We start from the raw sequence: 13,575 nt of genomic DNA on the forward strand, positions 1-13,575 counted from the left end.
CCAGGACAGGCTCCAAAGCTACAGAGAAACCCTGTCTTGGAAAAACTAAAAAAAAAAAAAAAATTTACTTATTATGTATACAGTGTTCTGCCTGCATGTATGGCTGAAGACCAGAAGAGGGCACCAGATCTCATTACAAATGGCTGTGAGCCACCATGTGGTCACTGGGAATTGAACTCAGGACCTCTGGAAGAGCAGCCAGTGCTCTTAACCTCTGAGCCATCTCTTCCGCCCTTGAATATACTCTTTTGCAGATTGCTCCCCTTTTTAAGATTTATTTCTCTGTTTATCTTTGGGACCTGCCAGCTACGGCAGCCTCCCTTCCTAGCCACAGAAGAGTGTTCTTATTTCTGACAAAGTTGTCACTATTTAAATGGGTTATGATTCTGACATCAATAAGTAACATTCTCAGTTGATTTTAGAAGTTAAAAGATTTATTTATTTATTTATTACATAGTGTTCTGCCTACATGTCTGCCTTTGTGCCAGAAGATGGCACCAGATCTCATTATAGATAATTGTGAGCCACCATGTGGTTGCTGGGAATTGAGCTCAGTACCTCTGGAAGTGCTCTTAACTTCTGAACCATCTCTCCAGTCAGACCTCTCTCCGAGGCTTATGCTGGTACATGTGGGATTTTGAAATGTTGGAAAGACTTGGAGCTACCAGCATTCTAGGATGAGCAGTGACTGTTTGGCTCCTTCACAGCTGCGTGCTCACATGTAGAGTCTTGGCAGAAGAGGGGCGTTTGGAGAGTTCTCCTCAGGTGCTCCTCTGACTTGTGCATCACACCTAGACATGCCGGTCCCTCTCCATGTCACAGGGTGTTTCTTGATGTGTATCGCTCTGGATTTCACTGAAGTCCAGCGGCTTCTATTGGTTTTATTTTTTATTCTTGTCACTTCAGTTTTCACCTGTGTGACACCCCCCCCCCCAATAGTGTTTCTCTATGTGGACTGTCCTGAAACTGTTTGTAAACTAGACTGGCCTCTTGTTTCTGCCTCCAGGGTACTGGGATTAAAGGCATATACCACCACTACGCCTGGCTCCTTATGTGATTCTTAATCTTTATGCTGTTCTACAATTTTTCTATTTACTTTTCCCAGATTTTCTCGATCATATTACTTTTATAATAAAAAACCCTTGTTGCCTGGCGATGGTGACGCACCCCTTTAGTTCCAGCACTTGTGGGTAGAGGCAGTCAGATCTCTGAGTTCAAGGCCAGCCTGGTCTACAGAGTGAGTTCCAGGACAGGTAAGCCTCCACATAGAAACCCTGTCTCGGAAAACAACAACAACAAAGCCCACACTGTTGTAAGAATACTCTTGAATCTTAGGTGCTTTTTTTTTCTAATACAGGATGACTCAAAGCCACCTTACTCCTATGCACAGTTGGTAGTACAAGCAATTACAATGGCTCCTGATAAACAACTCACCCTAAATGGAATTTATACACACATCACTAAAAACTATCCGTACTATAGGACTGCGGACAAGGGCTGGCAGGTAAGTCTATTTCAGCTTGCTCGCGTCCTGTGTGTTGAAGATGCTGCTTATCCATCAAAGCTGTTAAAATACTGCCGTTTTATATGCCAGAGAAGTCATGGGGGGGGGGGTTCTCCCACTGGAGAGCTCTAGGCAGGATAGATAGTGCCCTGCTTTTCTGTCCAGGAGGAGTAGCAGTTCTGAAGAAAAGTGAAACTGACATGTTCTTCTATACAGACCAGGGTCATGAAGATGAGTGTGGCTGCTCCAGGAGTGGTTTAGGTCTGTTTTCACTCATCAGCTACGTTTTCAACTTGCTCCTATCCTTGACCTTGGGATGTTGACATCCATTTGATCTTTTACTGCCATGACAGCGTAGCTGCCTTTCCATCTCTGTATGTCTTACTTATTCTGACATTGCTTTGGGGCAGGGGCTCTCAACAGAACAGCTTATTTAAGAAAATTGTATTTCCAGGGCTGGAGAAATAGATCAGTTGGTTTAAAAAACATCACAGTTATAACTTGTGCATAAGGACTTGAGTTCCATCTGTAGAATCCATCTAAAAATCAAGGTGCTGGAGAGGTGAATACGGGTATCTCTGTCTGACAAGCTTCAGGCCTGTCAGAGACCGGGTCCCAAAATATACCAAAGTGTTTTGCTCCTGAGGAATGAACCTCAGAGCTATTTCCTGGCCTACACACACATAAGCACAGAGGCGGATTCCTGCCTGAGTCCTGTTTTCCAACATTATGTTTGGAGGATGTGAGTGTTCCCTCCCTGTCCCAAAGGCCCTGCATCCATAGGATTGCTTTTCAGTCTAAGTTTTAGGATATTATAGGGTCTGTTCATTGAACAGCTTTTTTATTAATTTATAGAGGAGATTCTAACATAAAATGGGGCAGTCTGAGTGATTGTATAGAAAGATGGATTATTTCTTCCTTCTATTTCCTGTCACAGTGCCTCCCTCTCACCGCTTCCCTATTAAATCTCCCGGTGTTGCCTAGGCTGACCTCGAACTTGTAATATTCTTGCTCAGCCTCCTAAATTGCTGGGTTATAAATGCACTCTCATGCCTGCTTCCAAAATGATTACTTACAATTTTATAATTTACCCAGCCTGGAGTCGGTTGTTTACTGTGTTTATAAGAAAGTATGAAAAGACTGGGCTGCCATGGTCTGAAAGGACCAGAGCTAGTTTGGCGTTCCCATCCGATGAGAAAGACTGACTGAGTGTGGGAGCTGGAGCTCGGGTCCCTTCTAGGAAGGCTCAGACTAGGGATGCTTGTTTTAGGTGTTCATTTAAGATTACACTAATTTATAGGTCACATGAGCCTATCGGGATTTTCATACTTGTAAGAACAGATTGAAGGCACATTAATCTTAGCCTTGATCGCAGTATATAGACCTGAATTATATGGAAAATGGGCCCTTTTTTGTTTGTCTCTAAATATTTTGTCACTTCCTCCTGTTTCTACAGTGCTGGCTAGGAAATTGCAGGTGACCATTTATGAATTTGACCTCATGCTGTATGCAGATTCTCTGGAAGGGGATGGTTAGGAAGGAGACCCAGACTAGGTGGATTCTGTTAGTATTCAGATCAGTTCCCTGAGTCTCCTGAGCATGTAACTGGTAGCAGAGGAGCTTTCATGGCTCATGGTGGACAGAAAGCCTAGTTACTGCCTCCACTTTTCCACTAGCTGCTAGCGTGCAAACTCAGTTGTTCCCTGGCCTAGTGTAGCTGGGGTCTGTGGAGTGTCTTCTGTATGGGAGCAGCCTACCGTAGGCAGGCTCAAGGATTTCCCTTCTCAGTGGGTAGTGGCTTTGAATTGACTGGTTGACTGGCTTTTATCTGTTTTCAGGTTTCAGAATGATTCAGATTTTGGAGTATTTGCCTGTCTATAATAAGATATCATAGGGGAAATAACCAACTTAAGGATGATATTCATTCAATTTTTTTTTTCTTGTACGAATAGTCTGCAGGTAATTTTATGTAAACTTTTTAGGATGCTCATGTTAATGGCAGTTTGGCACATGGGGGCAATTGTGAATTTTTTACTGGAGCATCCTGTTGCCCTCTAAGTTTTGGATTTGGTTTCGGTTCTGTGTGTGTGTGTGTGTGTGTGTGTGTGTGTGTGTGTGTGTGTGTGTGTGTGTGTGTGTGTGTTTAAAAAAAGACAGTGTCTCCCTATGTAGTCCTGGCTGCTCAACAACTTGCTCTGTAGACGAGGCTGGCCTCAAACTCACAAAGATCTGCCTGCTTCTACCTCCTGAGTTCTGGGATTAAAGGCGTGTGTCATCATCTGGTGATTTGGGATTTTTAAATTAGGGTGTTGAGCCTGTGTCATCCTTGTCTGGGTTGCTTCTCTTAACATACAGTCTTTGACTCTGCCTCTCCTCCAAACCTGGAAGGTCTGAGTGCAGCTGGTGAAGGTTTGCCTTCTGTGTGAAGGGCACCAAGAACAGTCCCCTTTGGTTTTCTGGAATTGAAAGAAAGGTTGGTTGTCAGCAATACCTGATAACAAAACATCGCACCACGTGTCTTGGTTTTTTTAAATATTCTAAATCTCAACTAGTCAGACACAGCCAGGCCCCTCATACTGCTCACGATGTAACTCAGGTCCACAGAATGGTCGAGGCCTGGCTGTTGTGGAGCAGCCCTGGGACTGGTGGCAAAGCGATACTGAGCATCTGTTAGATTTTTTTTTTTTTTAGCTGCCTGTGACAAGTCCGAACTTCAGGCCATGGCTAGTTTTATTAGAAGGTTAATGGGGAATTGAGAAAATTGGGGATTTTTGGATATTCCCTGATTTTATTTTGAGTTATTACCACTTTGAAAGAAGATGAGATAATTCCACCCTGCGTGTACTTGAGGTGTGGTCACATTCAGATCACAGCAGGCTCTGTCTCAGACTTGGACAACCTGAAGCTGAACTTTCTGAAGAATGATGGCTTCCGAGTTGATTTTCTCTTTCCTAACGGTGTTATTGTTGAAGATCAAATAAACACATGGATGTACTTCACAAATACAGAGCCGAGTACTTGACTAGAAGGTGGAGTTGTTAAAATTCCTGGTCTTTACTGACTGACTTGCTAAATAAATCCTTTATACTGTATTAATATACTGTACATGGCATGGCAGACTGTCAGCTAGTTATGTGCAAACATTTCTAAAGGAGTGCCTTGTGTCAGTTCTTTGTCTTCAGACAGAGTTAGCAGTTAGTCCTGATTCCACCTGGCAGAAGTCAAGGAGGCAGTGACAGACGTTGAAAGGAGGTAGATGTGGGAGATGGCAGAGCCTTAACCCTTCCCATGCCTAGGTTCCCCCTCTCCACCTGAGATTCCCTGAGTTGTGGCCACAAAGGCTCCAACCCAGAGCAGTCTCATTCAGCCAGGGAGGGCTGGGCCTTGAAGCCTCTCTGTCACGTCTGCATTGAGCATCTAGTTTTCTGCTTTACAGGACACTAAGGCTTGGGCACATCTTCATTTCTCAACAAAGAATTATATGAAGTCTACGTATTTTTTTATGTTTCATAGAATTCAATTCGCCACAATCTCTCTCTGAACCGTTATTTCATCAAAGTGCCACGTTCCCAGGAAGAACCAGGCAAAGGCTCCTTCTGGAGGATAGATCCTGCCTCCAAGAACAAGCTGGTAGAGCAGGCTTTTAGGAAGAGACGGCCTAGGGGCGTGCCTTGCTTTAGAACCCCCCTGGGACCGCTCTCCTCTAGGTAAGGACACAGGAACCAGAGACCACACCCATGGTCAATAATATCACCTCAGTGTGCTGGGGAGCTTCTTTCCGAAAATGAGGACCTGCGGATGCTGTTACTGGTGTTGGGGTGGGGACTGGGGAAGGTTGGTTGTGTTTGTTCCTTACTGTTCTGCGTTCCACCTGTGTTGCTTGCTGTTTCTTTGAACTTGATGCGCATCTTACAGTAGTTAGACCCCAGTAGGCAAGGTCATGGGCCACGGTGTTTTCCTTTCTTTTGGCATGTGAACAGTTTTTAAAGCGACCTTCAGTTCTGTGCTCAAGATTTCTCATTTGTCTGATTTTGAAACCAAACACTTTAATCTATTGGAAAAGAAATGAGTTTATTAGATACCGTACGGCCCCACAGTCTGCTTCCTGCTGCGTCCTACTGACTGGCTGCACAGGAACTGCTCAGAGAGGGCACCAACCTTTTCATGGGACTGAGCGGCCTCTGACATGCGTGTGAGAGAAAGTCAGAACACAGAGCTGCACTCAGTTGGCAGGAGACAGAAGGCTGCCCTTTACAAAGTGAGGTTGAGTGGACAAGTCCTTTCTGGGGCATCACTGTGAAAACCCACTGTCTTCTTTTGGTGACTCAGGAGTGCCCCAGCCTCTCCCAACCATGCAGGAGTGTTGTCCGCTCACTCCAGTGGCGCCCAGATCCCGGAGAGCCTGTCTGTGGAGGGAGGGCTCCCCAGCCCCCTTGGAGCCGGAGCCTGGCGCCTCACAGCCCAAACTTGCCATCATCCAGGAGGCACGGTTTGCACAGAGTGCACCAGGTGAGAGCACAGGAGGAGAGGTGGCAAGGGTCAGGCAGTGGGGCCAGACAGACAAATATGCCTGCATTTGCCACTAAAGCAGTGGTAGAATCCTCAGGAAGCTTCATACCTTGTGCCTGGTACTTTGTACAGTTCCTGAGTGTTATGTAGAAGGTTTCGGGGAAAGAAAGTGGCACTGGGAATTAATTTTCTCTCCCTCCCTCTCTCTGTTCCACTCTCTCCCCCTCCTTCCTTTCTTTTTCTTTTTTTTCCATCAGCTCGGGTGAGATAGAAGTATGGCTGTAGTGTGCCTGACCGAGAGGTTGAGGCAGGAGGATTGCTGTGAGGTTAAGGACAGCCCGGGATTCATAGTAAAGCCCTGTTTCTAAAAACAAAAGTCAAAGAATCAATATTTCTCAATTGCTTCATTTTTTTTTTTTAAAAAAAAGGTCTCTTCTCACTAAAAGAAGCTACACAAACTAGGCAGTGATTAGAATAAAATTATATCTACTTAATGAGTAGGTGCATCTTCCCAGTTTACTTGCAAAACCATAATATAGAAGGAAATGTGTGCCTTGGAAGATGAGCATTTTGACCACTAGGCATGATGGATGCTCAGGGAAACCCTAGCCTGCTACCTGTCTGCAGCTGCTGGCGTCCACTTACGAAAGCCAAGGAGTGGCCTGGGTCTGCTTCTGCGTTTTGTGCCTCTGTCCTACCAGGGCAAGGATGGCTCATGTCTCTAGGCCCAAATATAGGGCATGTTTTCGAAGGAGGAAGTATAGAAAGAGGTAGTGGGAGAAATCAAAACAAAGCTAAGTTTGCAGTCTTTGATTCTTAGATGTGGGGACTTAATGTCCCTGTTAAGATACTACGTTTCGACCATAAGAGATGGCTCAGTGGTTAAGAGCATTCTCTGCTCTTTCAGAGGACCTGGGTTCAGGTTGGGTTCCGAGTATTCAGTGTCCTCTTGTAGCCCCTGTGGGCACTCATATAGTGCACAGACATAAAAGTGAGCAGAGTAAGCAAAAATAAATCTTGAAAAATTGTAATAATAAAGATAGTATATATCTCTCATTAGTAATATTCTGTATTTTAAAGTGTAGTGTTTATGTTAGTAAGTGTTTAGTGTGAGAACTATAAGACCAAGGGCCATGCAAGCCTTAACACTGCTCATGTTTTCTCCCAACAGGGTCACCTCTCTCTAGTCAGCCCGTCTTAATCACTGTCCAACGGCAGCTAGCCCCGGCCATTAAGCCTGTCACCTACACTGTTGCAACCCCAGTGACCACACCCACCTCTCAGCCACCTGTTGTGCAGACGGTACATGTTGTCCATCAGATACCAGCAGTGTCAGTCACCAGTGTGGCTGGACTGGCCCCAGCAAACACATACACAGTTGCTGGACAAGCTGTGGTCACTCAGGCTGCAGTGCTGGCTCCTCCTAAGGCAGAACCACAAGAGAATGGCGACCACAGAGAAGTCAAAGGTGAGCAAGAAGACAGCACCTCGTGCTAACTTTTCAGTCCCATAGAAGTTCACAGGCTCAGTTGTCCTTGGCTGTTTTAACATGTTCCTTAGTTTTTGTGTGATTGTTTCTTTTCCTCCGTTTTAGGGTGGCAATTGAGTCCACATACATCCTAGAGAAACCCTGTTTTACTAAAGCACACCCCTAGCCCACTGTTGGTTTTAAAGATTTTACTCTGTGTGTGTGTGGTTTGCACAAGAGTGCGTGCGTATGCATGCACCCTTGGAAGTCAGAGGTGGTATGTCTTTTTGGAACTAGAGTTACTGACCAATGGAGGTGCTGGGGATCAAATCCGGTCCTCTGAGTGTAGTATGTTCTCGTAACCATTGAGCCATCTCTCCATCCCATTACTTGGTTTTAAACATTTCTGCAGTACTAGGCATCAAGCCTAGGGCTTTGTACATGTCAGGCAAGTCCTCTATGGCTAAGCTATAGCCCCAGCTTTTTTTTTTTACTTTTTTCCCTTTTTTTTTTTTTTTAAATTTTTAAGGCACAGTTTCAAGTTGCCCAGACTAGTCTCCAACTTACTTTGTAACCCAGACTGGCCTTAACTTGCCAGTAGCTGAGGTGGTAGCCATGTGACACCCTGTGATCCTGTGTTGGAATTAGGCTTGCACCATACTTGTTTTCATAAACTGCCAAGATCCCGGCTTTGCAACAGTGTATCATCTCTCTTCCTTTTCTTTTGATTTCAGTGAAAGTAGAGCCTGTCCCTGCAATTATCCCAGCCACACTAAGCGCTGCTAGCCAAATCATCCAGACATCACAGGGTACCCCTGTCCAGACAGTGACCATAGTACAACAGGCGCCTTTAGGTCAACACCAGCTTCCAATATAAACTGTAACGCAAAATAGAACTCACGTGGTACCAGTGCCTCCAGCAGTGCACAGCCAGGTGAACAACGGTAAGAACGTTTGTTCGCGTCTGTTTGTGTCCCAGCAGAGATTCTTGACTATGGGAAGAAGCGTTCCATGCTTGGTTCTGATTTGACTTTGTAGTTTTGTCTGTGGAAACGTTTGCCGTTTAAAGCCGTGGGAAGTGCAAGGGATGCTGTGGGAGCCACAAGGCTTGGTATTTTCCCACCACAGCCCCTTTGTCTCTAGAATTTTTTTTTTAATTTTATTTATTTATTATGTATACAGTATTCTGTCTACATGTCTGCCTGCAGGCCAGAAAAGGGCACCAGATGGCTGTGAGCCTCCATGTGGTTGCTGGGAAGTGAACTCAGGACCTCTGGAAGAGCAGCCTGTGCTCTTGACCTCTGAGCCATCTCTCCAGCCCCCTAGAAATATTTTTATTTTCATTCAGTTATTTTTACCTTATGTGTATGGGTATTTTGCCTGTATGTGCGTCTGTGCACCGAATGCATTCATTGTCCGTGTAGGCTGTAGAGGTCAGATCCCCTGGAACTAGAGGTGAAACAGTTGTTAGCTGCCTTGGGGTGCTGGGGATTGAACATGGTTTCTCTAACCACTGGGTTAGTTTTCTGGTCTCTCCCCAGAAATTTTTACAACATTCTAGGGAAATACCAAACAAGAAGCCGTTTAATATAAAGAGGGTTTATTTGTGCTCAGAGTTTGAAGATATAGCCTGTCATGGAGTGCAAGGCCACTGGCCACATTGTTTCTACTATTGACAAGCGGGAAGAGATGATCGCTGGAGTTTAGCTAACTTTCTCTTTCCAGTTCAGGGGGATATAAACTGTGTTGTCCCTGTGTGGAAGGAAGATCGGAGGACAGCTTTGTTCCTGTGGGGTCTAGGATCAAACTTACTTTGTCACATAGAGGCACAAGCACCTTTCCTGCTGAGCCATCTTAAACTGGCCCCGTAAGGACAAACTCAGATTTTTCAGAGTTAATATGTTCTTTCTTTTTTGAAAAACTACTGGGGATGGAGAGATGATGGTTAAGAACACTTGCTATTCTTCTAGAGGTTATGGGTTCAGCAACCACCTCTAACTCCAGCTACAAGGGATCTGGAAGTGTCCTCTGGCCTCTGCAGGTACCTACATTCACGAGTTTGCACACGCACGTAGAGAGATTCGCAAACATGCATAGAAATAAAAATAAGTCTTACTAAAATTTTTATAAAACTGTATGATGGGGTACATGTGCCGTACATAGCACACATGTGGAGGTCAGGACAACTTTGAGAATTTTGTTCTCTTCCACATTTGTGTAGGTTTTTAGAATTGAACTTTAGTGGTCAGACGCAAATGCATTGTATAGTCTACTATAAAGACTGCATATAGTCAGCAGTGTTGGGGGTAGGGTGCACATGAAGGTCAGAGGAGTGGGACTTATGGGAGTCGGTTTTCTCTTTCCATCATGTGTGTTCTGAGTATGGAACTCAAGTTCTCAGGCTTGGTGGCAAGCTCTAAGTTACCGTACTAGCTTAAGCATGTCTTCTTTATAGGCAAATGCTTTAGGTAATGACTTGAACAGGTGAGAAATGGCTGTCTTTCAAACCAGAATAGCCTAATTTCCTCCTTGGAAGGAACAACTCTCTGTCCTTCGGGTGAACAGAAGCCACCCCTGTCTTGACAACAATGAGCTCTTGAGTAGCTTATGAGTTTTAAAAGCTGCAGAAGTTGTTCTTGTTGATAGAAATACCTACTAGCCAGGCTTTGACTGCAGCTTTCCTGATTTCTTCTGCTTAGGATTTTCTGCCTTCGCCCTTCAGGGCCATCCCTAGGGTTCTGTGTAAGCTTAGCTCAGTAGCTTTGGAGTGTGGGGTGGGTGTGGTCGAGGTCTATGCAGTAGTCTGGGTTCTGACGCGCTGTCTCTTCAGCAGTGGCGAGTCCTCTCCATATGCTGGCGACCCATGCGTCAGCATCGGCGTCCCTGCCCACAAAGCGCCAGAACGGTGACCAGGCAGAGCAGCCGGAGCTCAAGCGCATTAAAGCAGAAGATGGCGAGAGCATTGTCATTGCCCTGAGCGTAGATGCGCCACCAGCAGCTATGAGAGAGAAGGGGATCCAGAACTAGCTGCTGGGAGACCTTCTCTTCAGACATCAATTTGTGGTGCCAAAAGGAGATGCTGCCTCTTCTGAAGCAGGGAGCGCATCCTCAGTGGGTAAAGGGCCCTGCGGTTGGACTTCACCTCTTAGCACTGAAAACATGAACCCAGGTGGCCTTAAAACTCCCTAATTTAAAGACAAGTTAGACTTGAACAGACCCATAACAGCAACCCTGGTTCCAGAGGTGGTGTCTCCTACAGAGCACTCGCTGGGCTGTCATCTGTGGGCTCAGCTTTTACTACAAGCAAGAACTCTGAGTCTCTTGTGCAGATGCAGCACCCGCTGCAAGTGGATCTCTCTGGCTTTCCTCTAGGGGACAGAGACATAGCCACCTGCTGCCCTCATAGGACCTGCTGGTTGCGGCTGAGAGACAAGACAGTATTTTGTTGTCTACATGTGGAATTAGAATACTTGGAGATGTCCTTTCTTTACTAAATAACGGGGTCTTTGACATTTCATATCACTCCATTTCTACTCTGGAAATTTGAGATTCGTTTGGGGGAAGAATGTCATTCTGTTTGTTTCTGTGGTTTGTTTCCAGCCCATGGGATGGTTTGCTATGGTCTGTCCTGCCTGTTTGGGTGGCACTTCTTTAGGATACCTGCTTGCCCATTTCCGTTCAGAACAGTTCCCTGTGCCATTGTAGAGGGTGGGTGGACTGAGGCTGCATGGACCTATAAGGCCGGGGCACTGGGACAAGGGACCCCGGGAGCCTCTAGCCTCCGGGCTGCACGTACCTGTTCTTGCGCGTTCTGTTGTCTGTTTCTTTATGTTGACTTTGTCCTTGGCGTAGTTTCCCACTCTAGTAAATGAGTCTCCTACATATTATGTATGCTTAAAGCAGCAGATCCCCTCCTCCCTTGGGAAACAGACCCAGCTTTTGTTACACCTCCCTTTTCAGACCGAAGTCATAGGTCTCTCCCAGAACCCTGCTGGGAGTCATAGGGGTCCGCTCTGGCTTCTGGCACTTGACTGGTTACCTGCATGGCGAGAGCTCTTGGAGAGATTGAGGGTCTTGGAAGTAAGACCCAGTGGCCAGGTTCTCAAGAATCCAGGCCATTTTCTGATTCTCTAGAGGTTTCTCTGGCTTTTCAGAATGAAGTACCACACTAAGTCTGACTTACGTCCTATATAAGTAAAGTTTAAGAGGGAAGGGTGAGGAGAGGTGGGAGGCCAGCAGCCCAGCCCACACTCAGGATCACCGCTCATCTTTCCGGAGCATTCTGGACTTAGCTGAGCAGCAGGCAGAGGGACTTAGCCTCATTGTGGGTTGGTTTTTTTTTTTAAATGTCATCATCATAACGTTATTTATTTAAATGTAGTTATTTTGGTATTTAATTTTTTTTTAAGAGAAGGGGGGAAAACCCTGTATTTTCCTGGTAGAATGAAATGGCTCAGAATGGTATATTTAGGCAATTTAAAACATTATTTACATAAAGACCAAATATGATAAGTCTGTTCTAAGTATTGCTTCACCCACAGTATGGAGCTGTCACAATGTTACTGCAGATGATGTGTGTTGACGTTCTGGAGTTACTGCACACAAGCTGGATTTATATAACTCAGCCACTGAAAACAATAAAAGATGAGATATCATGTGAGTGAGAACACGTGTGTGCCACAGCAGTCTGCCTTTGGACTGCAGCCTGGGGGACTGGACCCCTCCTAGCCGCAGTCTGCCTCCTCCATCTTGCAGGTAACCTTGAAATGTGTATTTCTTAAAGGTTTGCATTTTGCAAAGCACTTTGGGTTCTGTTGTGCCCAGCATGTGGGTCCCAGCTCTGGGCCTCAGTTATGTGGTGCGCTAGCAGGAGGCCACCGTAGTGAGGTAGGTTCGGGCACCACCAGCTGAACATACTGTGTGTCTGGGGACATCTGCCTGTAGCATGCTTGACTAGGATTGGGTAGATGTTCCCTGCGTGAGTCAAGTCTGCAGACTCGTTACCTCTGAGCTCCAGACAGACCTTAGGAGTCTGCAGGGGTTTCTTTTGGGGGCTCATAGAAAAATTTTGAAGATGGAAGGAGGATTTTTTTTCTTGAAGGCCACATTCTCAGTCTCAAGTGAGTGAAGTGTCCTGTGTAGCCAGTCACACACTCACCTCTTCTCCTTGCTGCTCTTTGGTACATAGGAATGTAAAGCTGAACGGAGCGGGCACAAGCTAAGCCACAGACTAACAGCACTGAACCCAGGTTTCCTTGCCAGTGTTGCAGGCACTGCTTTAGTCTGTTCCTCTGAGTCCCCAGAAGCCGCTCCACACACCATGGCTGGGCTCGTCTGCTCTCTGATGTGGGGTGGGGGCAATGACCCTGACACCACAAGTAGCTTGCAGCACTTCCCAGGTCCACTGTGGCACCTCAGTGTTGAATGCTTAACGAGTCTCTCTTCGACCTTTACCAAACTTCTGAGCTCCCTCAGGGACTAGATAACTTGAGTAGCTTTGGCTTGAACCACACAGAACACAAAGGGAAACTTTGCTGTGTCCTGGGTACAGTGCATTCCAGAATGTGTGTGGTGTGACATACTTTGTATATTCTCCACACTGCAGAATGTCTCCATAAACACCCCACCTCACCTCCTTGTCCTCTGCAGGGGGTGGCTGGGCACAGAGTAGCTGAAGTAGTTCAGAAGGGGCTGGGAAGTATCAGGACTTGGGTTTTCTATGCTGTGTGACACAAGGAGAGAAGTGACAATCGTGAAGTCCGAGCAACTGCTGTTCTAGAGTAAGCAGAGTGGTGATCTGTGTGCAAAGATTTGGAATTTTTAAAAAAAAAAAGTACCAAGTTCCTGAAATTCAATAAAATATTTTTATTAATTTTAACTGAATACAGAGTATCATTGTCTTTTGATAAGCAGCTACGTCTGTTTTACGTCTGTGCTGGGAGACTTTCCCAGGAACACAGGTGTGTTCAGCACAGGCTTCTTCGGGGGTGCAAGCACAGGGCACAATAGTGACAGCTATGCAGGCAGCTGTGTGCTATCCAGGGTTGGAGTTCAATTATTTTAGAGTTTAAGTTGTCCGTGTGCACCCCAACCC

At 45.8% G+C, this 13,575-nt stretch overlaps 1 protein-coding gene and 1 non-coding gene across 2 annotated transcripts in view; both read left to right on the forward strand.

The window, feature by feature from the left end:
• Foxk2 (forkhead box K2) overlaps positions 1-13,352 on the forward strand; it is a 40,286-nt gene extending 26,934 nt beyond the window's left edge. The window contains 7 exon segments of the mRNA XM_013347596.2: positions 1,358-1,504; positions 5,018-5,211; positions 5,834-5,912; positions 5,914-6,013; positions 7,185-7,481; positions 8,216-8,425; positions 10,312-13,352. Of these exon segments, the coding sequence (XP_013203050.1) occupies positions 1,358-1,504; positions 5,018-5,211; positions 5,834-5,912; positions 5,914-6,013; positions 7,185-7,481; positions 8,216-8,425; positions 10,312-10,508 (1,224 nt within the window). The 3' untranslated portion in view covers positions 10,509-13,352.
• LOC113456383 lies at positions 281-408 on the forward strand. The gene has a single exon (XR_003377205.1). It is a non-coding gene; the product is annotated as a small nucleolar RNA SNORA24 (small nucleolar RNA).
• Positions 13,353-13,575: the final 223 nt, after the last annotated feature.

The sequence above is a fragment of the Microtus ochrogaster genome, chromosome 7, assembly GCF_000317375.1.
Source record: "Microtus ochrogaster isolate Prairie Vole_2 chromosome 7, MicOch1.0, whole genome shotgun sequence".
Lineage (NCBI taxonomy): Eukaryota > Metazoa > Chordata > Mammalia > Rodentia > Cricetidae > Microtus > Microtus ochrogaster.